At 39.1% G+C, this 26,684-nt stretch overlaps 2 protein-coding genes across 3 annotated transcripts in view; one reads left to right on the top strand and one right to left on the bottom strand.

Moving 5' to 3' along the window:
* Window positions 1-1,577: 1,577 nt before the first annotated feature.
* The window catches only part of EIF3M (eukaryotic translation initiation factor 3 subunit M), a 116,237-nt gene continuing 91,130 nt past the window's right edge, over window positions 1,578-26,684 (top strand). The window contains exons 1-11 of one of the 2 annotated variants that reach the window (XM_050759056.1): window positions 1,578-1,675; window positions 4,732-4,864; window positions 6,309-6,447; window positions 7,044-7,167; window positions 7,565-7,659; window positions 11,834-11,917; window positions 12,879-12,978; window positions 13,940-14,021; window positions 19,030-19,173; window positions 20,063-20,123; window positions 20,589-20,783. In XM_050759056.1, coding sequence (XP_050615013.1) covers window positions 1,634-1,675; window positions 4,732-4,864; window positions 6,309-6,447; window positions 7,044-7,167; window positions 7,565-7,659; window positions 11,834-11,917; window positions 12,879-12,978; window positions 13,940-14,021; window positions 19,030-19,173; window positions 20,063-20,123; window positions 20,589-20,709 — 1,125 coding nt within the window. In that variant the 5' untranslated portion in view covers window positions 1,578-1,633 and the 3' untranslated portion in view covers window positions 20,710-20,783. Of the gene's footprint in view, window positions 1,676-4,731; window positions 4,865-6,308; window positions 6,448-7,043; window positions 7,168-7,564; window positions 7,660-11,833; window positions 11,918-12,878; window positions 12,979-13,939; window positions 14,022-19,029; window positions 19,174-20,062; window positions 20,124-20,588; window positions 20,784-26,684 lie in introns of those variants that run through there. The other variant, XM_050759055.1, reaches the window with a different exon arrangement.
* Window positions 21,019-26,684, bottom strand: part of CCDC73 (coiled-coil domain containing 73) — a 167,872-nt gene continuing 162,206 nt past the window's right edge. Inside the window, exon 18 of the mRNA XM_050759024.1 lies at window positions 21,019-21,312. Coding sequence (XP_050614981.1) covers window positions 21,103-21,312 — 210 coding nt within the window. The 3' untranslated portion in view covers window positions 21,019-21,102. The remainder of the gene's footprint in view (window positions 21,313-26,684) is intronic.

Raw genomic sequence — 26,684 nt, 5'->3', positions numbered from 1 at the left:
ATCTGTTGATGAACATTTGGGTTGTTTCCTGTTTTTTGGCTATTGAAAATAAAGTGTTAACTTTCTGGAAACTGCCTCCTAAAAAAGCTAAACATAAAGTTACTATATAAGCCACTGATTCCACTCATAGGTACATACCTAAGAGAAATATACGTACACACAAAATCTTGTGCACTAACGTTCATGGAAACATTATTCATAATAGCCAAAAAATAGAAACAACCCAAATGTCCACCAACTGATGAACAGATCAACACAATGTGGTATATCCATAACAATGTAGTATTATAAGCAATAAAAAGGAATATAGGACTGATACATTGGCGAGCCTTGAAAACATTATGCTAAATTTAGTAAGTCAGACAGGCTACTGTGTATTTTGTGATTCCACTTACATGAAAGGTCCAGAAAAGGCAAATTCATAGAGACAAAATGTAGTGTTTGCCAGGGGCTGGAGAGGGGTGGGGCCAGGGGGTCTGGAGAGGGTGGGGCCAAGGGGGTCTGGAGAGGGGTGGGGCCCGGGTCTAGGGAGGGGTGGGGCCGGGAGTCTGGGGAGGGGTGGGGCCGGGGGGTCTGGAGAGGGGTGGGGACGGAGAAGGGGGGCCTGGAGAGGGGTGGGGCCAGGGGGTCTGGCGAGGGGTGGGGCCGGGGGTCTGGGGAGTGATTGCTGATGGGTAGTTTCTTTTTGGGGTGATGAAAATGTTCTAAAATTAAACAGTGGTGATGGCTGTGCAACTGTGAAAATACTAAAAAACTACTGAATTCTATACTTTATGAGATGGAGTGTCGCTCTGTCGCCCAGGCTGGAGTGCAGTGGCACGGCCTGGGCTCACGGCAACCTCCTTCTCCCAGATTGAAGCGATTCTCCTGCCTCAGCCTCCTGACTAGCTGGGATTACAGGCGCACGCCACTATGCCCGGGTAGTTTTTGTATGTTTAGTAGAGACGGGGTTTTGCCATGTTGCCCAGGCTGGTCTCCAACTCCTGACCCCAAGTAATCCGCCCTCCTCGGCCTCCCAAAGTGCTGGGATTACAGGCGTGAGAGCCACTGCGCCCAGCCAAAGCTGCTATTTCTTAAAAGCGGTAGTGAACATTCTTGTACAAGTCTTTGTAAGGACACACAGTTTGGGTAAATACTTAGTATAATAGCTGGGTCATATGCTGGGTGGATGCTGAACTTTTTGAGAAACCGCCGCTCCTCTGCAAAGTGACTGCACCATTTTATGTTCCCAACAGCAGTACAGGAGAGTTCCAGGTCCACACAAACCCATCCATACTTGGTAAGACCCAATAAGCTTAACATTTCAAGGGAAGGTGGACTTGGGGAGGCGCCAGCGGGAGGCAACATCAAAGCAGATAGCTACACGGGCCGGGAACCTGGAGGCCGCGACAAGCGTCGCTGGGTGGAGACCCAGTAAGTCCCACCTACTAGGCCAGCCCGAGCGCGTACGCCACGCCCTGCTGCGCTCCGCGGCGAGAGCGCGCGGTAGGATTGGCTCTCAAGGCCCCGCCCCAACAGGGCCCCGCACAGGGTGACCCGGAAACAGTTGCGCGGCAGCGTAGCGCGGTCCAGTTCCCTTTTCCGGTCGGCGTGGTCTTGCGAGTGGAGTGTCAGCTGTGCCCGGGTCTTCGCCATGAGCGTCCCGGCCTTCATCGACATCAGTGAGGAAGATCAGGTGTGCCTTGGACTGCGGGTGCCGCCACAGTGGGGTGGGGGATGTCTCAGTAGCGCGAGGGACCGCTGCTGAACCTGGGCCGGGGCGGCCGGGGCTGACACCCGCAGCTGTCCTACACGCCAGAATGGGGAGGCCGCGTGGCTGGGGCGCGCGTTCCTGGCCTCGATTCGCACCAGCTCGCCTGCCGGCGGTCCCAGCGCGGGTCCCGACGCTCCACCGCTAGCTTCCTGGTCCGCGTCGGGACTCACTTCTGACGACATAGTACTTTTAGACTGATTAGGAATGATGTCGGCTTCCTTTCCTCACATGCAGCCACGTCCGGAGTAGGAGGTGGTGAATCTGTAGTCAGCATAAGCAGGATAGGGAAAAGTAATTTTGTGCTAAAGATCAAAATGCCAGTCCGGGCGCGGTGGCTCACCCCTGTAATCCCAACACTGGGAGGCTAAGGCGGGCGGATCACGAGGTCAGGAGATCGAGACCACCTGGCTAACACGGTGAAACCCCGTCTCTACTAAAAATACAAAAATTTACGTAGGCGTGGTGGCACGCGCCTGTAGTCCCAGCTACTGTGGAGGCTGAGGCAAGAGAATCGCTTGAACTCGGGAGGCGGAGTTTGCAGTGAGCCAAGATCTCGCCGCTGCACTCCAACCTGGGCGATAGAGCGAAAGTCCCTCTCAAAAAAAAAAAAAAATAATAAAATAAGATCAGAATCCCCGTATTACTGTGCGATCACAGGCGAAGACGACCCGTATTTTATATTTGCTTTCTATTCCTACTTGTACAAGGGTGAGAGTTGTTCTGTACCCCGGAAGTATGGTGTCAGTTCACCTCTTAAATTCTGTGAGGCATACACCTGATGGACCATACTGATATTTTTAAATTTCCCGTTTGGCGTTTGCTCTTTGGTATACAGGGCTGATGGTTCTCATTTTCCCCACAACAAAAGTTTAACCTTAATTGGGAGTTAAACATGACATGGTATTCTTTTAAGTTAATTTTGTATTAACTGAAAACTCTTCTGTGAAGTCCAAGTTTGTCGTTTTATTTCTGTTACTCTACTAACATGGAAGTAACTTCCAAATTATTGAATATCATATAAACTTCGCATGTCTAAGACAACTTACAGAATTGCGGGAGGGAGTGATTACCCCTCCCCCCCATGGTAGGAATGCAGTTCCGATGCTCAGAAGAGCAAAGTAAGAAGGGAAAATGCAAAAGGCGGAGAAAAGATCAAGGATGGGGAGGGGGTTAAACACAGATAGGAAGATATGAAAGACAAAAAAAAAATACCTGATTAGAAATGGAAGTATGTTACCAACAGTTAGCTGTTAGGTTAACTGAGAAAGTGTTTGGATTTTTTTTTTTTTTTTTTTTTTTTTTAAACATACGAAGGGATTTGAGAAAGTTCTTGTCATTGATCATATGTTAAAGTGTCTTCTCAGGCTGTGCTTCTGTTCTTGTAACATCAGTTGCATTGTAGCCAGTCCTTTCAGGGAAATATGAAATTGCTCAGGATTAGTTTAACTTTGGTCAAATTCTCAGCTTGGTTAGAGTTAAATGGAATTCTTAATCTTTTTTTGTTTTCCTTTGCTTATGCTGCTCCATAACCACTTGTGGCAGTGAGGATGACAGAAAAACAGCAAACGTGGTTGAATAACTCTTAGAAAAAGTTTGCTTTGTATCTGTTTCCTCCATAGAGAAGCATGAAGCATAATTTCTGGTGGTATTTTTGTTTTCTCTGACATGGCGACAGTTTGTTTTCTTTTTTAAATCTTGCTTATAATACCAACTCCTATATGAAGTTACTGTGTGCTTGTTACCTGAAAGGATAGTACCGTCAAATCTGCAGGTTTAATACTTTCCTGAGGCAACTAAACATACTTGGGGGTTTAAAAATCTTGATGGTTTTGAATTTTTTTTTTTTTGGCTTGGTCTAGAAAATGTAATGCCAGTGCATTTACTAATGGTATCCTTTCATCTTCCTGTCGCACATTCTCATTTAATTATCTTTAAAACCAGGCTGGGCACGGTGGCTTAGCACTTGGGAGACCAGTGGATCACCTGAGGTCAGGTGTTCGAGACCAGCCTGACCAACATGATGAAACCCTGCCTCTACTAAAAATACAAAATTAGCTGGGCATGGTGGCACATGCCTGTAATCCCAGCTGCTTGGGAGGCCGAGGCTGGAGAATTGCTTGAACCCCGGAGGCAGAGGTTGCAGTGAGCCGAGATTGCGCCACTCCACTCACACCATTGCACTCCAGCCTGGGCAATAAGAGCAAAACTCCATCTCAAAAAAAAAAAGTCTTCATTTGTTTGGCTGCCATAGGTAGAGTCCCAGAAGAAAAATGGAATAGATGTATATAATTTGGTAGTAGGGTAGGAAATGTCCAAGTGACTGAATGTGGTACTGTAGTTGTGTTTTTATAGGTCCGAAGATGCATGCTGACTCAGGTATGCATTTCTAAGAGATTAGTTGCATAGTAGATGCAGTTCGATGTAATTTTAAGGCAACATTCACAGGCATTACCCTTTTGTGAACCAAAATGCTTATTATCTCAAATAGATTCTCAACTAATTAACAAATGATTACCCTTTTGCCAAGGTAATGTCTGTAACTTTTCTAGTAACCGTGGTTAATGCGTGTACTTGAGAGCAATACTATTGTTCATTTCTTTCAAAAAAGTGAAATCTGCCAAGTCAGATTGATTTCTTCTCCCCAACAGCCACACCCCCACCAAACCCTTTGGGTTATATTATCAAAAAGGTTTTTGCTGTGTGCTGGAAGTCCAGCAGGGTGCGGACTACATGAGAGAAAATCTGAAGGTAATCCATGGGGGCTGTAGCATCTCTAAGGAGCCACTGGACCTCATGGAGGAAAACCTGTGGCTCTTGTGGGATTGCCAAGATGGATGAGGTGAGGGAGGAGTCTTCAACATTATTTGAAATAGTTGTGGAATACAGTATTTGCATTTTAGTTTTTCAGAAAGAGGACAGAATTTGAGATTGTGCTTTGTCATTTATAGTCAGTTTTATAATAGAGCAATCCTCAACAGGCTGCTGAGCTTCGTGCTTATCTGAAATCTAAAGGAGCTGAGATTTCAGAAGAGAACTCAGAAGGTGGACTTCATGTTGATTTAGCTCAAATTATTGAAGCCTGTGATGTGTGTCTGAAGGAGGATGATAAAGGTTTGTTTTTAATTTTTTCTAATATTTCCCAATAAAATCTTTTGAATTTTTCTTGTGAATTATACAGTCGTCCCTCATTATCTGAGGCAAGGAGGATTTGGAACCCTCAGATACAGAAGGCTGACTGTATTTATATGTTTTGAATTTTAGACTTAAGGACTTTTAAATAGATGGGTAGTGGTTGTACATATTTTGGGGGCACAGGTGATATTTTGATACATGTATGCAATGTGTAATGATCAAACCAGGGTAACTGGAATATCACACATCTTTTCTTTATGTTGGAAACATTCAACAGTTCTCTTCTAGCTATTTCAACTATACAATACACTGTTAACCAGGCTCTAAGCACCGTTGTTTTCAATCTTAACCTTCACACATGCTTTCAGTTTGTGTAATCTATTATGCCTATAAAGTAAACCTATTTTGAGAAAACCTCTATTTTATACACAGGTATATTTCTTAAGTGTTATTACACTAAATGCTGATAATCTCAGAATAAAATGAAGAAAAAAATGAAGCTCTTTCCTGTTCATAAATTTTAGATTAACATCAAATGGGATACAATTTCAAGTAATCTAATAGCCATTTAATTACTAGGCCAGTTTCCTATTTATTGAGATAGAATGGGAAATTTTCAGAATTGTGAGTTTAGAAATCTCTAGTTAAGGTTTAGAGATCAAACTTGGATGCTGATTTCAGCAGCACATATGTGAAAAAATTAGAGATTAAATTTGGGATATGATTAATATCTGTAATACTTAAAAATAACTAATTCAAGCAGAGAGTTGACAGCTTTAATTTCTGATTTCCTACATGTATATACAAAGTTTTCCTTAATTAAGAAAATATCCTAGCCCCAAATCATACCAGTAACTTCCAAATGATTGAATATCATGACAGTAAAAATTGAAACTTTATATACATGTAAATCAGTCTCTGTTTTACCTAGTTAGAAACCACATCTTAGGCCAGGTGTAGTGGCTCACACCTGTAATCCCAGCACTTTGGGAAGCCAAGACAGGTGGATCACAAGGTCAAGAGTTCAAGACCAGTCTGGCCAATATGGTGAAATCCCGTCTCTACTAAAAATACAAAAATTAGCCAGGTGTGGTGGCGGACGCCTGTAGTCCCAGCTACTCGGGCGGCTGAGACGGGAGAATCGCTGGAACCCGGGAGGCAGAGGTTGCAGTGAGTGGAGATTGTACCACTGCCCTCCAGCCTGGGCGAGAGAGCGAGACTTCATCTGAAAAAAAAAAAAAGAAACCACATCTTAGGTAACAATTTCCTTCCTCTTTAATAAAATATACAAGTTGCTTTCTGAATGCAAAAGTGTCTTATATTTGATGGTCTTCATTGTATTAAAACACTGGAAATACATACTTAACTAGACGCATTGAGTATTGTAGTATCACTGTTGATTTTGTTATCCATACTTGTGTAGATGTTGAAAGTGTGATGAACAGTGTGGTATCCCTACTCTTGATCCTGGAACCAGACAAGCAAGAAGCTTTGATTGAAAGCCTATGTGAAAAGCTGGTCAAATTTCGCGAAGGTGAACGCCCATCTCTGAGACTGCAGTTGTAAGTTGAAATCTGAAAGAAACTCGGTTTTTCAAGGGGCTGTTTTCATGTTACTAACTTTTTTGCTGCTGTTGTTGAGACGGAGCATCACTCTTTCGCCCAGGCTGGAGTGCAGTGGCGTGATCTCGGCTCACTGCAACCTCCGCCTCCTGGGTTCACGCCATTCTCTTCCCTCAGCCTCCCGAGTAGCTGGGACCACAGGTGCCTGCCACCATGCCCGGCTCAATTTTTTTTCTTTTTTTTTGATATTTTTAGTAGAGATGGGGTTTCACTGTGTTAGCCAGAATGGTCTCAATCTCCTGACCTCGTGATCCGCCTGCCTCGGCCTCCCAAAGTGCTGGGATTACAGGTGTGAGCCACCACACCTGGCTCATGTTACTAACTTTTAATGGTTCAGAGCAGGAATTCTGGAACTTGACTCTCAGCTGTGGCTCTTATTAGCTGTGACCTTCGGCAAGTGGCTTGACCTTTCTGTGCCCTAGTTTCTTTCTTTGTAATATGAAGTTGTTAACAGTATCTGCTACAGGTTTGTGGTGAGAGCTAACCTCAACTTAAAACTGGTTGCTGATTTCAAACATTGTTTGTTTGTTAACCAGGTTAAGCAACCTTTTCCATGGGATGGACAAGAATACTCCTGTAAGATATACAGTGTATTGCAGCCTTATTAAAGTGGCAGCATCTTGTGGGGCCATCCAGTACATTCCCACTGAGCTGGATCAAGTGAGTTACCGTGTGGAATAGTTATTCTGGTTATAAGAGATGTACTTTTTTTTTGAGACGGAGTTTCACTGTTGTTGCTCAGGCTGGAGTGCAATGGCACAATCTCAGCTCACCACAACCTCCGCCTCCAGGGTTCAAGCACCTCTCCTGCCTCTGCCTCCTGACTAGCTGGGATTACAAGCATGCGCCACCATGCCCAGCTAATTTTGTGTTTTTGGTAGAGACGTGGTTTCTCTGTGTTGGTCAGGCTGGTCTCGAGCTCCCGACCTCAGGTGATCCACCCACCTTGGCCTTCCAAAGTGCTGGGATTATAGGCGTGAGCCACCATGCCCGGCCAGAAATGTACTTTTATAATAAATATGTTACTCAGTTTTCTCCTTTTGTCAATCTCTTGTAGGTTAGAAAATGGATTTCTGACTGGAATCTCACAACTGAAAAAAAGCACACCCTTTTAAGACTACTTTATGAGGCTCTTGTGGATTGTAAGAAGAGGTATTCAAAAGTAATGAACTAACTTATAACTTAACAGGCAGTATAAGTAGGTGGGGATGTTTTTTAAAGAGAAGTAGGGCCAGTAATTTTGCTTTACTCTGTTCTCCAGAGCTGCTCTAAATCTATTTCTATAAATTTGACCTACTAAGTTAAAGATAACTATAAAGATTAGAAGTAGTTTTCACTCATCTTTGAACTTTTTAAAAAGTGAAATTTGGCTTTTTTTCCTAAAAAAAGAAGGGATGGGGGGCCTTTCCAACATGGGCTTCAACCTACTCCTGTAGCATGAGCTTGGTGAATGTGGTGAAGCATCCCATCATTTTTGGATGGTGCAGTGGCAGATTACAAAAAACTTTGTGTTAATGTAAAATATTCCCTCTCTCCACCCATGTCCTTCCTCTTGCTTATCACACCCTAGACATAGCGAGCCTATGTCAGGTATAAAAGCACCATGCTCTTTGCCAGTCTGGACCAGGAGGTGGCCCTGGTTCTTGTATAGCCCGTGTACTAAGAATGGTTTTTACATTTTTAAATGATTGAGAAAGAAAATCAAAGAAAGGGTTGTATTTCATGATATATGGACATTATATGAAATTCAGATTTCAGGGTCCATAACATTGGTATTACATCCATGCATATTCATTTACATATTGTCTGTGCCTGCTTTTGCCAAGAGTTTAGTTACGACAGATACCATACAGCTTGCAAAGCTTAAAATATTTACTCTCTGGCCCTTTACAGAAAGTGTGCCTACCCCTTGTCTAAGTAGTCTTATTACAGTCAGCTTCATTCCTCTGTCAGAAACACCCCTCTCGTATTTCGGTTAGTGCCTCCCTTTTACAGCACCCTCTGCTTGTATCCTAGCATTTAACACCCTTGGTTGAAAGTAAAGTTGTAGGCTAAGTGAAGGCAAGGAACCTCTGCTAACCATTGCATTCCCAAGAAGATAGCACTTATTGGGCACTGAGTGGATAAATGCTATCCACAGTAGGGCACTGGAAGGGGATACTTGCTTAAACATGAAATTTCTGACATTCTGCCGATCTAAATGTTGAGAGTTGGTTTTCTTCTTTAGAACACATAAAATACATATTTTAACATATTTTAATTAGTAAAATTTTGAGAGTTTGCCTAGCAGTTAAGTAAAAATGCTTCACGTTTATAGGTGCCCCCTTCATGACTTTATTTATATTGGTGGTTGATGCACATGGTGTCTGTTGTGCATTTTAAAGGGTGATACTGGTAAGTAAGCCCTTACATGTCAGACACCATGATGTGTGCTTCAAATGGATTAAAAAGATTTCTTTAGCTGAGAAGATTGAAGTACACTGTGGTTGCTAAAACTGGAAAATGACTTGTACCTGTCCTTACAGTGTGGTACAAGATAATGAGTAAGATGTGATTTTTAAAAAAGTTTTTCTTTGCATTTTTATAGTTAAATCATTATACATTTTAATTTTTATTGAAAAGTTAAAAATTCCTTAGTTTTTTATTCCTGGTACCACTACACTACCATAATTTACAGGGCAACATACCTAGTGTAATGAAAAGAAAAAGACAAAGCTACAACAGATAAAAGACCTCAGGAATGTACATCTAGTTGACACTACACCGCATTAATGAATAGCTGCACTTTTTGCAAACTTTGGCTATGACAGTCATGAACAAGGGAAGGCTTTCCTGTTTAAGCTGCAGTAACTTTTCTGACTGTGGATCATCATTCCTCGGTGGCAGATTTGTACAGTTCCTCCAATGCATTTGGATGATTGCCTCAAAGCAACTTGCGGCTTTTCTGACTTCTCCTTGCTTGTGCTCCTGCTAAAAACTGTAGCCCTTTTCTGCTGTTTTTAGAACCTTGTGCTACCATATTTACCACCATAGAGACTGCCCAAGCTTTATCCACCAAAACTGCCCCCTTTCATGCATGGGTCCGTAATTTGATTGTCATTGTCCACTGTAATATCCAAAATCATTATAGTTCTCACCACCACCATAATTACCACTCCCCAAATTTCCTTCTTCATTGTAACTATCATGTCCTCCACTGCTGCCACCATATCTACCACCACCATACCCGCCCCCACTATCAAAACCAGGACAACTGCTGTAGTTGCCACCAGCACCTTCAAATCCATTATATCCAGCAACCCCTCCTCCATAACAACTTCTGCTGCCACCACTGCAGCACCATAGCCTCCTCTTCCACCAGAGTTTCTTCCCATGGCCAAAACTGCCATCTCCAGAGTTTCCTCCACAACCCATAAAGTTGCTAGATCCACTCTACAACGGCATCTGTTGTTTAAAAAGGGCCCTTTTCACTTCACTAACGCCTGGTAATAGAGTGTTATTTCTGAACCACAATTTTACCAACTGTATCATGATCATCAAAAGTTACAAAAGCAAATGCTATCTTTTTTCCATTCTGTCTGTCCTCCATGAACTTCTGTGGTTTCAATCTTGCCATACTTTGCAAAGTAGTCTCTCAAATTATGTTCTTCTGTATCTTCTTTAACATCACCAACAAATGTTGGATGGGCGCTGGCCTTCCCAGAACTCTCTCTACAGCTGTCTTTGGTTCCATTGCATGCCTCAGCTTTGTGTGATCGAGCACACATTGCTGCATCCACCTCTTCAACACAAGAGTAAGTCACAAAGCCACAGTCTCTGGAACATTTTGTTTGGGGGTCTGATTACCACACAACCTGTGAGTGTGCTCCAATTTCTTAAAATATTTTCTAAAACTACTATCTCTGGTTTCAAAGCTCAGACCACCAGTAAACAAGTTTTTCAGCTGCTCTGGCTCCTGTGGATCATGGCCTCTTCCAGGTTGAGTTCAATATTAATTTTTTATTTTTAGAGGCGGGGTGTGACCATGTTGCCCACGCTGGAGTGCAGTGGGTATTTGGCTGTTCACAGGTGCAATTGTAGTGCAAAAAGCCTTGAATTCCTGGGCTCTAGCAAGCCTCCTGAGTAGCTGGGACTATTGGCACGTGCCATTGTGCTTAGGCATTTGTATCACTACATTTAAGATGCGGGTTACCGGCTGGGCGCGGTGGCTCACACCTGTAATCCCAGCACTTTGGGAGGCTGAGGCGAGTGGAACACGAGATCAGGAGATCGAGACCAGGCGTGCTGGTGGGCGCCTGTGGTCCCAGCTACTCGGGAGGCTGAGGCAGGAGAATGGTGTGAACCCGGGGGGTGGAGCTTGCAGTGAGCCGAGATCACGCCAGTGCACTCCAGCCTGGGCGACAGAGCGAGCGTCTGTCTCGAAGAAAAAAAAAAAAAAGAAAGAAGAATAAGTTGTAGGTTACCACTTAGCCATGCTTATAGTGATATTTCTGAATCTTAGTAAACCTTAGTTTTGAGAGAAGTTTTAGATAGCATTTATCATTTTAAAATAAATGATACAGTTCCTGCTGATTTTGCCCAGGTTGAACTCAGATATGGGGAGTAAGTATTTTTAGAAATTGAAAAAAGGAAAAAAAACCTCTTCCTCCTCGTTAACAAAGCTTTCTATAAGCTAAAGTTTCCACAGTTTAAAGGAAGTCATGAGGAGTAAAGATAAACATTTTCTAAAAGTCAAGTTTGAATGACTGCATTTATTTTGCCCTGTTTACTGCAGTGAGAACTGATCATGTGTCTAACTGTAAGAATAACTTAATTGGAAGGGTATCTTAAGTAGAGTTATTTAAATATTTGGTCTTGTCTCAACTTCAGCCATACTGTCCTAACAGTTTCTGGGACACAAAACTTTTTTTCCACCTAGGGCCTTTATACTTGGTCTTCCCTCTGCTTGGAAAGTCATCTTACCCCACCTTTCATGAACCCAGCTCTTTTCATGGCCAAGAAAAGGATATTTTACATCCTTTTGGTCTCAGCTTACATGTCATCTCTTCTGAGGGAGACTTTGCTTTCTCACTGTACATAAAGTAGCCTTTCCTTTCTTGTTGCTTTGATTACATCACCATTTATTTCCTTCATAGCACTTATTTTCCTAGTTGTCCATCTTTCCTACTAAAAGGAAAGTTTCATGACTTTTCCCATAGACAGGGATTTTGTCTCTCTTAGTCACCATTACATATGTCATCAGCACACTACCTACCTCTTAAAAATATTTTTAAACGAATGAATAGCAGTAATACTTTCAAGTTCCTAAAGCAGTATTTCTTTTTAGTGATGCTGCTTCAAAAGTCATGGTGGAATTGCTTGGAAGTTACACAGAGGATAATGCTTCCCAGGCTCGCGTTGATGCCCACAGGTACTGTTAAACGTTACTCTAATGAGGGTTTGTCAGCAGTTTAGAGGTGAGCTACAGTATTAAATTATGTAACTGAAATCGTGTTTGCAACCATGAGTGATCCAGAGCCGTTTGATAGTGTGCATTTGCTGGTGATTCTAATGTGGATACTAAAATTCAAGGTTTGATATTGGAAGAACTGTAGCTTGAATATGAAATAGCTGCATGGTGTTTACTGGGTGGGGGTATTGCTGGTATGGGGATAATGATCCCAACCCAAGAATTAGAACCTAATCTTGGGCCAATTAACCTTAATATTAAAGCTTATAGGTGGAAAGTTGATGGCTTGCCAAGAATTAACCCATTGCTAATGAGAATAAGGGCTTTTAACAGTCTTAGATCTAACTGGTAACAAGAATAGAATCAGTTTTCTAAATCTTTGTAATAAGGATTGTGAAACTTCTTTACGTGGTCATTACTTTGTGTGAACCTCTACATGACAGGAGTTGGTAAAAAGGGAAGTTGGTGGTAAAGGTCCTTGACTTTGAGGTCAGACTGCCTCCATTCACATTCTTACTCCATCTCTTAATTAGCACTTCTGAGCTGCTTCATAGTTGATAAAGGGGGCATGGTTAATACTGTCTCCTAGGTTGTTGGGAGGAATAAATGAGATATAAGGCAAGTGAAGCACTTAGTGTCTGGCATATGGTTCTGGCTGCTGCTTGCTATTTGATTACCTTGGTGCTTTCTCTCCAGCTGTGTTTTTTTTCTACAATTAATATATTTCATTTTGTTAAAACAGATGAACCTGATAAATTTATTGGCCTGTCTTAACCCTATCCTGTAACTTTTTAAATGTTGTATATATGTTTTGGACTGTTAGATATTTTACTGAATTAAGTATATTTTATGATCTGCAAAAACTCAGTGAAAAGCTAGGATTTCAAAACCCTGAGCTTACATTTTTTGTTCTCTAATTAAGGTGTATTGTACGAGCATTGAAAGACCCAAATGCATTTCTTTTTGACCACCTTCTTACTTTAAAACCAGTCAAGTTTTTGGAAGGCGAGCTTATTCATGATGTAAGTAGTTTATCCTTTAATGTGAAAAATGTTCTCCTTTCCTAAATTTTCCAAAGAAAAGCAGGACTCTTTTTCTTTGCATTAATAAAAGTGACTAATGGCAAGATACGGAAAGATAAAGAACTATTTATTCTTTTTATATCAGGAACAGACATATTTAAGACCAGCTTTTCTCCAACCACTGAGCACAGTCCTATTCTTCCTCCCTTTCTTAATTTCTTTTTTTTTTTTTTTTTTTTTTTTTTGAGACAGAGTCTCACTCTCACCAGGCTGGAGTGCAGTGGCATGATCTTGGCTTACTGCAACCTCCGCCTCTTTAGTTTAAGCGATTCTCCTGCCTCAACCTCCAGGAGAAGTAGCTGAGATTATAGGCACATGCCACCACACCCAACTAAGTTTTGTATTTTTAGTAGAGACAGGGTTTTGCCATGTTGATCTGGTCTCCAACTCCTGACCTCAAGTGATCTGCCCACTTTGACCTCCCAAAGTATTGGGATTACAGGCGTGAGCCACTGCGCCCGGCCACCTCCCTTTCTTTCATCTTCTCACTTACTCACCATTATAGACTTAGATAATACAAGTTTCTTTTTTATTACATATATATTGTTCCTAGCCCCACTTAGGAAGATAAATCTGATATTTAAAAACACATGAACATTTTTCAAATGCAAGTATAAATATATTTTGGACTGTTGTGCATCTGGACTATGCCATTAGCCACCATCTTTCAGTGTGGATAATTTAGAGCTCAGTGTATTTATTGATTCATTTTAAAAGTGAGCCATATGAAAGCAGATGGTTTGGTAATTTGATGAAACAGAATGATATTTCTGCATTGAACAAAATGTAGGAGTATCTTTAAAATATCTTTACAGTGTCTTAAAATATCTTACAATATCTTAAAATATCTTAAATCTTAATTCTGTATTGATGGTATCTTTTTTGTCTCTTATCTGTATAGCTTTTAACCATTTTTGTGAGTGCTAAATTGGCATCATATGTCAAGTTTTATCAGAATAATAAAGACTTCATTGATTCACTTGGTAAGTTTTGGGGTTTATTCTTTGAGGCACAGACAGAGGTGGGAACATGCTACACTAACAGTTATGTACTGTGTGGTCCAGCAAGTATGGTTGTGGCCTTATTTGTAGATAATCCTAAAAGGAGTTGTGTATGATAGAACAGCACAAAAATAGGTAGTTTAAAATATTACTTAGAGTGAATTGAGAATCAGAAACCAAGAAGGTGTAGGAGGTGGCATTTGTGATAGAGAATGAAACTGGGAGTATGAAAACAAGTTGGGACTGGACGCAGTGGCTCACAGGTGTAATCCCAGCACTTTGGAGGCTGAGGCGGGTAGATCACAAGGTCAGAGGTCGAGACCATCCTGGCTAACTAACATGGTGAAACCCTGTCTCTACTAAAAATACAAAAAAATTAGTCGGGTGTGGTGGCGGGCGCCTGTAGTCCCAGCTACTCGGGAGGCTGAGTAGGAGAATCAGCCTTGGGAGGTTGAACCCGGGAGGCGGGGTCAGAGGTGGAGGTTGCAGTGAGCCAAGATCCTGCCACTGCACTCCAGCCTGGGCAACAGAGCAAGACTGCGTCTCAACAACAACAAAAAAAGAAAACAACTTGGCGCCCTGTAATCCCAGCACTTTGGGAGGTTGAGGTGGGTGGATCACTTGAGGTCACGAGTTCAAGACCAGCCTGGCCAACATGGCAAAACCCCATTTCTTCTAAAAATACAAAAATTAGTGGGCATGGTGGCACACACCTGTAGTGCCAGCTACTCAGGAGCTTCAGGCAAGAGAACCACTGGAACTCCGGAGGCAGAGGTTGCAGTGAGTTGAGATCGTATCACTGCACTCCAGCCTGGAAGACAGAGTAAGGCTCCGTCTCCACAAGAAAAAGAGAAAACAACTTGGACCCTTTTTGTCTCATTTAAGAGCTTGCTGAACTTTAGGCCCTTCCAGCTCTTCTGTACCACAATTCTTTGAGGTAAAGTTACAGCAAGAATCGGGTGCTTGGAGAAGATTGAGATAGAAATGGTTCCATTGGTACATTTGTTTTTAAAATTTAGGGATGGGGGAGTGAGCAGAAAAGCAACTGAAAGAATTACCATTACTTTGATCATAAGGGTAACTTTCAGAAATGTTTTAAGAGCTGATAAAATTTGATGATTAAAGGTACTTTATTAAGCTAAACATTCTTAAAATAATATTGTTTCTTTGTAGAAGACCTTATTCCTTAGATATATGGTTATTTGTATTTTTGGTTCCTTTTTTTAAGCCATAGCCACAGAATGGTAACAAATAGTTTTTTCCCCCTCTACTGTAGTATTTTATGCTTGGATACCCCTGCCATTAACAAATCACAGAAGTATATATAGTATTGCCAGTTAGATCTGAAAGATGGAATTAGATAATGGAAATGTAATTTTACATGATAGTAAGACTTTTCTAACTGCAGTTTGTTGAAAACAGCATAGTCTTTATTATTTTTTTATCTTTGAATTTTCTTGTCTAGCATATCAGAGTTCAGGAAATGTTTGTCAAATTGAATCAAATCTTATTGAGCAAACCCTATATATGTTCAATATTTTAATTTCCTTCTGGAACATGTTTTTAACATGTTAAAATACAAAGAGAAAACTTAGAAAATCTGCAGTTGAACAGGTTTTAAATGTTGTAAACTACCAGTTTGTTTTACACTGGAGTCAACTGTGAAGCTAAGCTGCTTTGTTTTCCTACTAGGCAATAAGCAAAATACATTAGAGATTGATTATATTTTCCATATTAAGACTGAATTTTTTTTTTGTTTTTTGAGACTAGTCTTCCTGGTTCTTGAGGATACAGATGAATGTATGATCTACGTTGATTATACTTAGTCTTCAATTTGGTAATCATAAATGTTTGTCACCTGTAAATTATGTGCCTCCATTGGAATTGGGGAAGATTGACTTATTCTGAACATAATAAGGCATTTGAAATACACCAAGATAAAGTAGATGTGTGTTTGTGTATAAAGCTTTGCCAGGTGCACTAGACCCAGAAAACCACATTCTGTCCCAGTTAATTTGTTTTGTGGCATGAAGCTATGTGATGGAATGTTAATGTCAGCAACCTCTTTATTTACGCACCAAGGAAAAAGGAGTAGTAATTAACACTTTGACACTCCCCCATTGATGTGTAATTGACTGTTTCAAAGGAGCACTGGTTCATAAGCTATTGCATGCATTAAAATTGGGTTTTCTATATTGCAGCATTTTAAGACAGGGGTCAGTGACAATGCAGAAATTGCTCAATGATGCACATTTTTTTATTACTGCATTAAGGTTTTGACATATTAGTAATGAATAAATGTTTCCATAAATTAGATTTTTTATAACTTTAAAATTGAAATACGACACAGCACACTGTGACTTCCTCCTTGAAGATAGTATTTTAGTTTTATGAAACAAAGCACGGCTTCCTACAAAATCTTTAACTCACACTGCACTGCCTTAGTAGTTTGATTTTTCAGAACAAGAGTCCTAATGGTTTTAACTTTGGTTCTCTGTTTTAAAGTTAGTTTAAACATCAATTTAAAGTGTTTTTAGATGCAAGTTTTCACGTGTAAAATAGATAACGGTTTTATGGAATTCTGCCTAGAAATAATCTTCGTTCCTCTGATAAGTTTTTTCATTTATGGTAAGATTGTAACTGTAGAAAAGATGAACAGTAAAATAGATTTAATTTTAGGAGTATTTAAAATAATACAGATTTCAGAAGTTTCTATCATTTTATCATATTGAAAGAATTGTCTGTCTACATTTTATCATATTGAAAGAATTGTCTGTCTATGCCAGTAGAACTGAGAATGTTAAGGAATTTTTGAAAAAATCTTGAATACTTGTTCATTGATAGGAAAAAATTCATAACATTGCTTATTGTGCCAGCCAGAATTCAAATTCCTTCATTTGCCTTACATTTCTTGAACATCTGTGCATATCAGTATTCTATTAGAAATTTGTTTATCTACTTTTCAGAAAACATCTTTATATTAATGTGTATATTTTTTAATTGTATAATTAAACATTTATTACAGCTGAAAGCCTAGTGACAACTATCTAGATTCCACAAGTTGCAATCAGTTTGTCAGAACATTTTCTTTTATTAACACTGACAACTTAGGCCAACAGTAGCATTATCTTGTGTCAACTGAATTGCCCTAACATGTTCACATGTAATCCGGTGTTATCCAGTTGTTACCTTTTGCTTCAGAAAGTTAATCAGCATCTAATTTGCATTTGTTAATTAGGGTTAATGTGCACTAATTGATTCCTTGATGCCTGTAGATTTCCATTAAACCCAGTTAGCAATACTTAGTTGTGTACCTCATTCATTTGAGTTATGATGGCCATGTTTTTGTTGAATCTGTGCCAAATAGGAAGCCTATATCATAATTATAGCTAATTAACAGATGATCATGCCCTGTGTTAATGGGCTTCCCTAATCTTCCACTAATATAGGAATGTTATAAACTTAAAATTTATTTATGGAGTGTTTAGAGAGATAACTTTTTAAACAATACAGACTTGAAGCTCTGAATGTATTAGAGGGCACTTGATTGATCATTTGCTGATGTTACATAATGTAAAAGTTCAGTGAAAAGGAACATGTAAATCTAGATTAGTTTTAGAAACTTGGTTTTATAATTAATAAATTAGCATCAAAACAGGTATATATGATATTGTGTTAGAATTCTGCTCTTAGGACTAGGTTATATATTTAGGATTCCTAATTTTTAAAGTTTCTAGCCCTTTATTTTAGAAATGAACCTATTCTAGGCCTATCACTGCTACTTTTTTACGATAAGTCACCATTTAATCTCTTTGCTCCCTAGTTTTGTTTTTAGTGAAAGGATCAGGACTGGGTAATTCCTTAAGTTTTCTTCTAGGCCTAACACATTGTTATCTGAATAATTGTAACAGCATATTTCATTAGAAATTATAATGCAAGCCGGGCGTGGTGGCTCACGCCTATAATCCCAGAACTTTGGGAGGCTGAGGCGGGCGGATCATGAGGTCAGGAGATCAAGACCATCCTGGCTAACACGATGAAACCCCGTCTCTACTAAAAATACAAAAATTAGATGGGCGAGGTGGCGGGTGCCTGTAGTCCCAGCTGCTTGGGAGGCTGAGGCAGGAGAATGGCGTGAACCCAGGAGGTAGAGCTTGCAGTGAGCCGAGATAGCACCACTGCACTCCAGCCTAGGCAACAGGGCGAGACTCTATTTCAAAAAAAAAAAAAAAAAAAAAGAAATTATAATGCAAAATTTGAATTATTTGTGCAGTTTTCTACTTTTGCCTTATAAAGAACAATTATCACTGTTAATAGTACTCTTTATATCTAGTACTAACTGTTTTGGCCTATAAATGTTAAATGACACACACACTTCAAGAGTTTTGATTTGTAAGTAGTTTTGAGTTTTAAATAGTGACCTGAAGCAAAATGGAATGTTTTCATAACTGAAAATGTTTGTGAAAATATTTTAAAACTTCACGTTTACCAGTAATAGTAACAGAAAAAACTAGTAAGTAGATGAGAAATCCTCTGTGTTTAAATGAAGAGCTATTAGTGCGAAAAATAAGCTTAGGTAATTTAACTAAATAGAAATTGTTCTTATGAAATGTACTTTGTAGATTTTATCTCCTAAAATGTATAACTATTTAAAAATGTAAAATGTACAAAACTTTTAGGGTCTACAAATAATCATTTTATGGCCCATTCTTAACTTTGAATCTATCACCTATGGTACTATAGAAAAATTATTTTTAATACTCCATGGAGTCAGTTTATAGTTTGCAAATAAATATAAGAAGCTTTGTCAAAATTATTCTGTGTAAGTGCCCACACAATAATTTCTGCAATTACAAAAGTAAAAATAATGTCCACAGCTTAACATGAGATGTAATTGGATCAGGACTGGGTAATTCCTTAAGTTTTCTTTAAAAGTGCAGCTCTTTAATTAGTATGAACACTCATCAGGCTTCACTATTCTGTTATGTAGGCCTATTACATGAACAGAATATGGCAAAAATGAGACTACTTACTTTTATGGGAATGGCAGTGGAAAATAAAGAAATTTCTTTTGATACAATGCAGCAAGAACTTCAGATTGGAGCTGATGATGTTGAAGCATTTGTTATTGACGGTAAGACAGAACATTTTCATTTATTTCTAGAATTTCTCATCTACATGGATCATAGTAAGATTTTTATCTGGAAACTGAACCTTACACAACAAAAATTTGTTTGTAGCAGATGTGTGTTTAGTAGATTAGTGGATGTATTTGTTGTAGGGTAAAAATTAGTAGAAATATAAACTGCTGTATTCTATCCCTTGAAATCACATAGAAGAAAGACACTTAGGCAATACACCATTATGGTTTTAAGACGTGGATTTAAGACCAGGCCCTTCCTTTGTGAAACAGGAATGTAGGGATTCATTTGTGGTTGTAAGGATTAAATGAATTAATACAGGTAAAGCACAGTGCCTGGCACATAGTAAGTTATCTACAAGTGTTAACCATTACCAGTTTTTTTATGATGAGCCTAGAAAGAACTTCTTCCTGAACAATTGGATTATAAAGCAACTTAACTGCTCAGGAGTTTTATCTGAGTTTTTTAAATTTGAAAGTTGGGATTATGTAATTAAGATTAATAAAAGATACAGAACTATTGACCTTTTTTCCCCTAATGATCTAAGTCTTCTATAAAGAAGTAATAACTTAGTAGGAAATTAGTTTATTTCCCTATATGAGATGGTAGGGGAAGAACACCTAGAATACTTTAAAAAAAAAACCAAAAAACTGTATGCAATATTTATTTAATATAGATGATCCCAGCAGCCATATGAGAAATGCATGACCTTCCACTTGCTTGCCTCATACTGTTTTGCTTATTAGATTTAAACAGTCAGTGTGCAGTGTTGGGAAACAGTGTAAAGTTTTATTATGGCTCACTTGGTCACAGTTTTCATACCTTAGCTATTTTTCTTGGAAATTTTCCATATAACATACAATGTAAAACATCTTTTTTCAGCGGTAAGAACTAAAATGGTCTACTGCAAAATTGATCAGACCCAGAGAAAAGTAGTTGTCAGGTAAGATATTTAATGCTTTGCGGCATTTTATAGAACGATTTAGTTTGTTTCAATTATTTCACTTAAATGTTTAGAGAACCAAGGTGGTGTTATCAGTTGACTGTAGTTAAATAGTTGCTATTTATCATAATTTTATTAAAGTTCAGACTGAATGTGATTAGCTTATTTAATGAAAGAGTCCTATTTTCCAGCACATTTCATTTAATGGCTTAGCATTGGCTAGAATACTAATGACTTTTATGTCTGCTTTATATAGTTGTTCAGGAGAATTAGAAGGCTTAGGATCAATACAGTAAAGATTTTTTAAAAATAATTATGTAATTCTTAAATTCTTTTACAATTCTAAATTATGTCTCGTGTATATTTAATATTGCTTTTAACTGGATTCAAATCTGTAGTATTATAAAAAAAAATACCAGAGGATAATAGATTGACTAACACTGTGTTTAATTTTTCAATTTTTAGTCATAGCACACATCGGACATTTGGAAAACAGCAGTGGCAACAACTGTATGACACACTTAATGCCTGGAAACAAAATCTGAACAAAGTGAAAAACAGCCTTTTGAGTCTTTCTGATACCTGAGTTTTTATGCTTATAATTTTTGCTCTATGAAAAAAAATCCCTAAATCATAGTAAAACATTATAAACTAAAAAAATTTGCCTAGTCTGGACAGTTATTGTCTCAAATTTATACTAAAGTCGCAAACTCCAGAGGATATGAAGTAATAAATTACAAAGTGTCACAATGTCTGTCATACAATACATAAATTCTGTTCTGTAAAAAAAGGATATTGAAGAAGCAATGAGCACTTTAAAGAAAGGATAATATACAGAGGGAAGACAGAAGTAGAATAATACAATTTCTTCACATTAGAAAAACTTGGAAAAGTGAAGACAACTATAGAGTTACATTTTATTCTAGTAAAAACTATACCAGCATTTCAGTTATATAATTTCACTGCAGAAAGCACTTATCTATATTATTTTAATCTTTTTTTTTTCCAACATCTCTTCTGCTTTTCTTTTTTTTGGTTGGTTGTCATTTTCTAAAGTTAGTAACTTTTCAGTTTCACTTAGTTGATTTGTAATGAGGCTCTCCCAGTCATCATCACCAGAAGTATTTTTAGTCTTCATTGCTTGTAAATGGCTTTGTAGCGGAGTTGTTATCAGAGGTTTTGTTTTCACCTAGGAAAGACCAAACTAATTTTACCTTTGAAATTATACAAAAGACTTTAAAGAGTCTGTAAAGCCTCTGCAGTTATGAGTATGTGGTAAAACCACCATCTCTTGGCTGATTTTCACTGCCTTAGTAGTTGTGGCACCAGAAAACTATACAATGTGAATGTATAGGCTTATGTAGTAGATCTTCAAAATCTCTAATATGTAACGGAAGTAAAGTGTACAAAAACTGCCTTTTACTTCATGTTTCCTCCCATGCTTTAGAGCACCATTGTTGAAGAAACAGGAAGGAGCAGTGAGATATTTGGAAGTTGGCATGGTTTCAAGACACTGTATTGGGTAATTTTAAAAATAGTGTGTTAAATAACTTTTTCATTTTAAGGTTCTTTTCTGATGTTAAAATACTTACTGGAAATTTAGAAAATAGAGTAAAGTAGAAAGAAACTAAAAATCATTAGTAATCCCTTATCCAGAGAGGCTTGTTGACATTTTGGTATTATTTGCTGCTAGCCTTTTTTTCTATTTTTAGCCTATTTGATCATTCTATAGAATTTTATGTATTTTCCTCTGAGCAGTTTCTTAGGTCATTATAAACAATTGTCTGTGGCTGCAAAATACTCCCTTTTATGGATGTTTGATGATTTATCACCTACTATTGAATATTTGTTTCCAGTTTATCCCTACCAAAAATTAATTTTAGTTTTTTTAGTTTTTTTTTTTTTTTTTTTTTTTTTGAGACAGTCTCGCTCTGTCACCTAGGCTGGAGTGCAGTGGCACAATCTCTGCTTACTGCACCCTCTGCCTCACGGGCTCAAGTGAGTCTCCTGCCTTAGCCTCCTGAGTAGCTGGGATTATAGGCGCGTGCCACCACACCCGGCTAATTTTTGTATTTTTAGTAGAGATGGGATTTCACCATGTTGGCCAGGCTGGTCTCGAACTCCTGACCTCGTGATCCACCCACCTTGGCCTCCAAAAGTGCTGGGATTACAGGCGTGAGCCATTGTGCCCGGCAATTTGAGTTAATTTCATGCAAAACAATCTTTGATATTTTTGAGAGATTCCCAGATAAAATGTTCTCTTCAAAAGGAATACTGGGCCAGGCATCGTGACTCATACCTGTAATCCCAGCACTTTGGGAGGCTGAGGCGAGTGGATTGCATGAGCTCATGAGTTGAAAACTATCCTGAGCAACATGGCAAAACCCCATCTCTACCAAAAACTAGCTGGGCATGGTGGCATGCGACTAGTCCCAGCACCTCAGAAGGCTGAGGTGCAAGGATCACTTGAGTCCAGGAGGTGGAGGTTGCAATGAGCCAAGATCATGCCATTGCACTCCAGCCTGGACAACAGAATGAGACCCTTTCTCAAAAATAAACAATAGATAAAAGGAATACTGAATTGTTTTCAAAATAACAATTATGGTGGCCTTTTTTTTAGATAGGGTCTCACCCTGTCACCTAGGCTGGAGCGCCGTGATACAATCACAGTTCACTGTAGCCTTACCTCCCCGGTTCAGGTGATCCTCTCACCTTTACCTCCTGAGTACCTGGGACTACAGACATGTGCCAAAACACCTATCTAATTTTTGTATTTTTTGCCATGTTGCCCAGGCTGGTCTCTCTAACTCTTGGGCTCAAGTGATCCGACCACCTCGGTCTCCCAAAGTTCTAGGATTACAGGAGTGAGCCATACTGTGTTATGTTTTAGTTGTAAGGGGTATACATGTGTATTTTAGAAATCTGGAACAGGATAAGAATTACATTAAAATCACCCAAGATCCCAACCACTATTAAAGAATTTGTGTAAATCTTCTGGTCTCTTTTCTCTATCCACTTTTTAAATATTGGGGTTATATTTTTACTGGCTTATATGCTGTATTAAACATTGTTAGCATTTCCTCCTGTTCTTAAGTTTGTTAAGAGGATAGCTCCATCATATTCTGTGTTCTGCAATTCATTTCTGGACATTTAAATTGTAAGAAAATGGTCACTGTTAACTAGGCGGCAGTGAATATCATTCGTTCATAAATTTTTGTGAAGATCTTTGAGTACTGCCTTACGTTAAAATCTTTTTCAATTTGACTGGTAAAAGTGGCATGTTAGTAACATTGTCATTTTCATTGTTAAGATTATGTAGTAATAAGTTTATTTTATTTTTTTGAGATGGAGTCTTGCTCTGTCGCCCGGGCTGGAGTGCAGTGGCGCCATGTCGGCTCACTGCAACCTCCACCTCCCAGGTTCAAGCGATTCTCCTGCCTCAGCCTCCCGAGTAGCTGGGATTACAGGTACCCACCACCATGCCCAGCTAATTTTTTGTAGTTTTAGTAGAGACGGGGTTTCACTATGTTATCCAGGCTGGTCTTGAACGCCTGACCTCATGATCTACCTGCCTCGGCCTCCCAAAGTGTTGGGATTACAGGCGTGAGCGACTGTACCTGGCCTAGTAATAAGTTTATTTTATTTTATTTTTTTTTTTTGAGACGGAGTCTCGCTCTGTCACCCAGGCTGGAGTGCAGTGGCCGGATCTCAGCTCACTGCAAGCTCCGCCTCCCAGGTTCACGCCATTCTCCTGCCTCAGCCTCCCGAGTAGCTGGGACTACAGGCGCCCGCCACCTCGCCCGGCTAGCTTTTTGTATTTTTTAGTAGAGACGGGGTTTCACCGTGTTAGCCAGGATGGTCTCGACCTCCTGACCTTGTGATCCGCCCGTCTCAGCCTCCCAAAGTGCTGGGATTACAGGCTTGAGCCACCGCGCCGGGCTAATAAGTTTATTTTTAAAATGAACTTAAATGTTTGAATGATAAGTTCACGGCTCCCTAAGGAGTATTCTTTTTGGATTGCTCTTTTTGGTTCCCTCCCTGAAAATTCTGTAGTCAACCACTAGTCCCCTCAGAGTTTTACCTCTGATTTTTGGGGTGATTCTTTGTTCATATTTGTCTAATTGGCTTTGTTCTTCCAAAAGTGTCTGCACAGGACTGCTAAGAGAACCTAGACAAGTCATTTAATTTTTCTGGGCTTCAGTTTATTCATTAGCTTCTTTTAGTTCCCAGATGCTATTACCAGAAAGAATAATTGGATAAAAATGTACATAAATATTTCTGATAGTGTCTGCTATGTAAGTGTGTTCACCATACTTCATTTAGCCCATGGGGCCAGAAAGGATTCTAATTCATGCAACATGAAAAACAGACAGGGAAAACTAGGTGAAATCTAAATCTAGGTTGCTACTAATTCTGAAGTAAAATGACTGATGATCTGTATGATTTAATGTTTCTATTTTGCCATCAAAATGCTAGGTCCATTTTGGTGTATTTGGCATCCAATTACAAATTAATAGTTTCCCAAAATCCTGATTCTTTGACTTTTTTATCTTGATGATGGAAAGGAAGAACACATTTACACATAATTGCTTTAGTGTCCTTCCCCTTAACTACCCACTTGCTGAGATGGATAGGAGCAGGGATTGACTTTAGAGAAACAAGATATAGTGTAGATTAGCTAATGTTTGCACTTAACAAAACTTGTCCTGTTTAACTTACCTGAGGGTTCTGCAGCCTACTGCAGTAATTTTAATTCTAGCTGTTGTCAGATATATTGCCTTGTATCTTTGTTCTTTCCCCTTCTATCCTTTTTAGAAATTTATCACCTGTTTCTCTTTCAGCCTGACTTACAAGATCTAATTTTTGGCCTAAAAATTTCCCCTAGCTTGGTACTAGTCCTTTTATTTCTGCCTGGGATTATATTTTAAAATTTAACTTAAATGAATCTAATTAATTGGATATAAAAAAAAAAGTAAGTGGCTTGCTTTGCTTACTCCGGTCTTCCATCCTCATTCCTGGATATAATCAAGATTGCAGGAGGCTAACAACCTAATGCCAAAAACAATGAAAAACATACCATCTTTTCAAGGAACTTTGCACCCATAGAGAGAAAGTGGATTGGTACTTAATACTTTCCCTGAATTTAACAGAATTGATGTGGACTGTATACAAAATATGTTGAAAAGTAAAAAACTTTTTTGGCTATAAGTTTTCATAAAATTCATTTATAACAGAGGTTGGTAAACTTTCTCCAAACAGGGCCAGAGTAAATATTTTCAGCTTTGAGGGCCAAATGGCCTCTTAAAACTGCTCAATTCTCAGTGCTGTGCCAAAATAGTCTTTACAGTATGCAAAGGAATGGGTGTGGCTGTGGTCTATTAAATTTGTAAGGAGATCTACTTTTGGATTTGCCCCACATTACATGATAATTTGCAATCAAGCTTTAAGCTGGGACAAGGAAGCTTACCATAGTACTTGCACATAGTAATAAGCACTTAGAAAATGTCTATTCAGCCAGTGAATTGAGTTTGTTTTATATGCACCAATCTTTGAGAAGAAACATTTTTTCTATGTGAAAGTTAAAGTATAATATAGCATTTGACTAAGAGCCATGATACCTAGCCTAGGTCCACCACATGTTGTGACTTAATGACCCTGGAAAGTTATTTCACATTTATGTCACCATCCCCTATTAGATTAATTATAAAAATGGGCTTTCAAGTGAGATGTGAAATTTCCGCTGTTTGAAAGTAGAACAGCTATCTTTTAAGGGTTAAGGATTCACCCTAATTAGAAACGGATGTTTAGTTTTGATGCCCTCAAGCTTCATGTTTGTTTTGATTCTATGACTTACCCAATTGGGCAAGGTTAAAACTTAGATTTTCCAATGCCAGAGTTACTGCCGTTTAGTCAACACATTTTAATGATACACACTTATACATACCAAGTGGAAACTATACTGTTGCTTATAAGTTCAGGAAAATGTGAAAAGGGTGTATTAGTTCGTTCTCACGCTGCCAATAAAGACATACCGGAGACTGGAAAAAAAAATAGGTTTACCGGACTTATAGTTCCACATAACTGGGGAAGCCTCATAATCATGGTGGAAGGCAAAAGGCAATTCTTACATGGCGGCAGCAAAAGAGAGCTTGTGCAGGGAAACTCCCACTTTTAAAGCCATCAGATCTCATGAGACTTATTCACTATCACGAGAACAGCACAGGAAAGACCGGCCCCCATGATTCAATTACCTCCCACCAGGTTCCTCCCACAACATGTAGGAATTGTGAGACCAATTGTAATTCAAGATGAGATTTGGGTGGGGACATAGCCAAACCATATCATTCTGCCCATGTCCCCTCCCAAATCTCATGTCTTTACATTTTAAAACCAATAATGCCTTCCCAACACTCTCTCAAAGTCTTATTTCAGCATTAACTCAAAAGTTCAAAGTCTCATCTGAGACAAGGCAAGCCCCTTCCACGTATGAGCCAGTAAAATCACAAGCAAGTCAGTTACTTCCTAGATACAAAGTGGGGGTACAGGCATTGGGTAAACACA

This window comes from Macaca thibetana, chromosome 14 (genome assembly GCF_024542745.1).
Source record: "Macaca thibetana thibetana isolate TM-01 chromosome 14, ASM2454274v1, whole genome shotgun sequence".
Lineage (NCBI taxonomy): Eukaryota > Metazoa > Chordata > Mammalia > Primates > Cercopithecidae > Macaca > Macaca thibetana.
The sequence above is the reverse complement of the archived record's forward strand: the minus strand, read 5'-3'. Positions and strand labels throughout refer to the sequence as shown.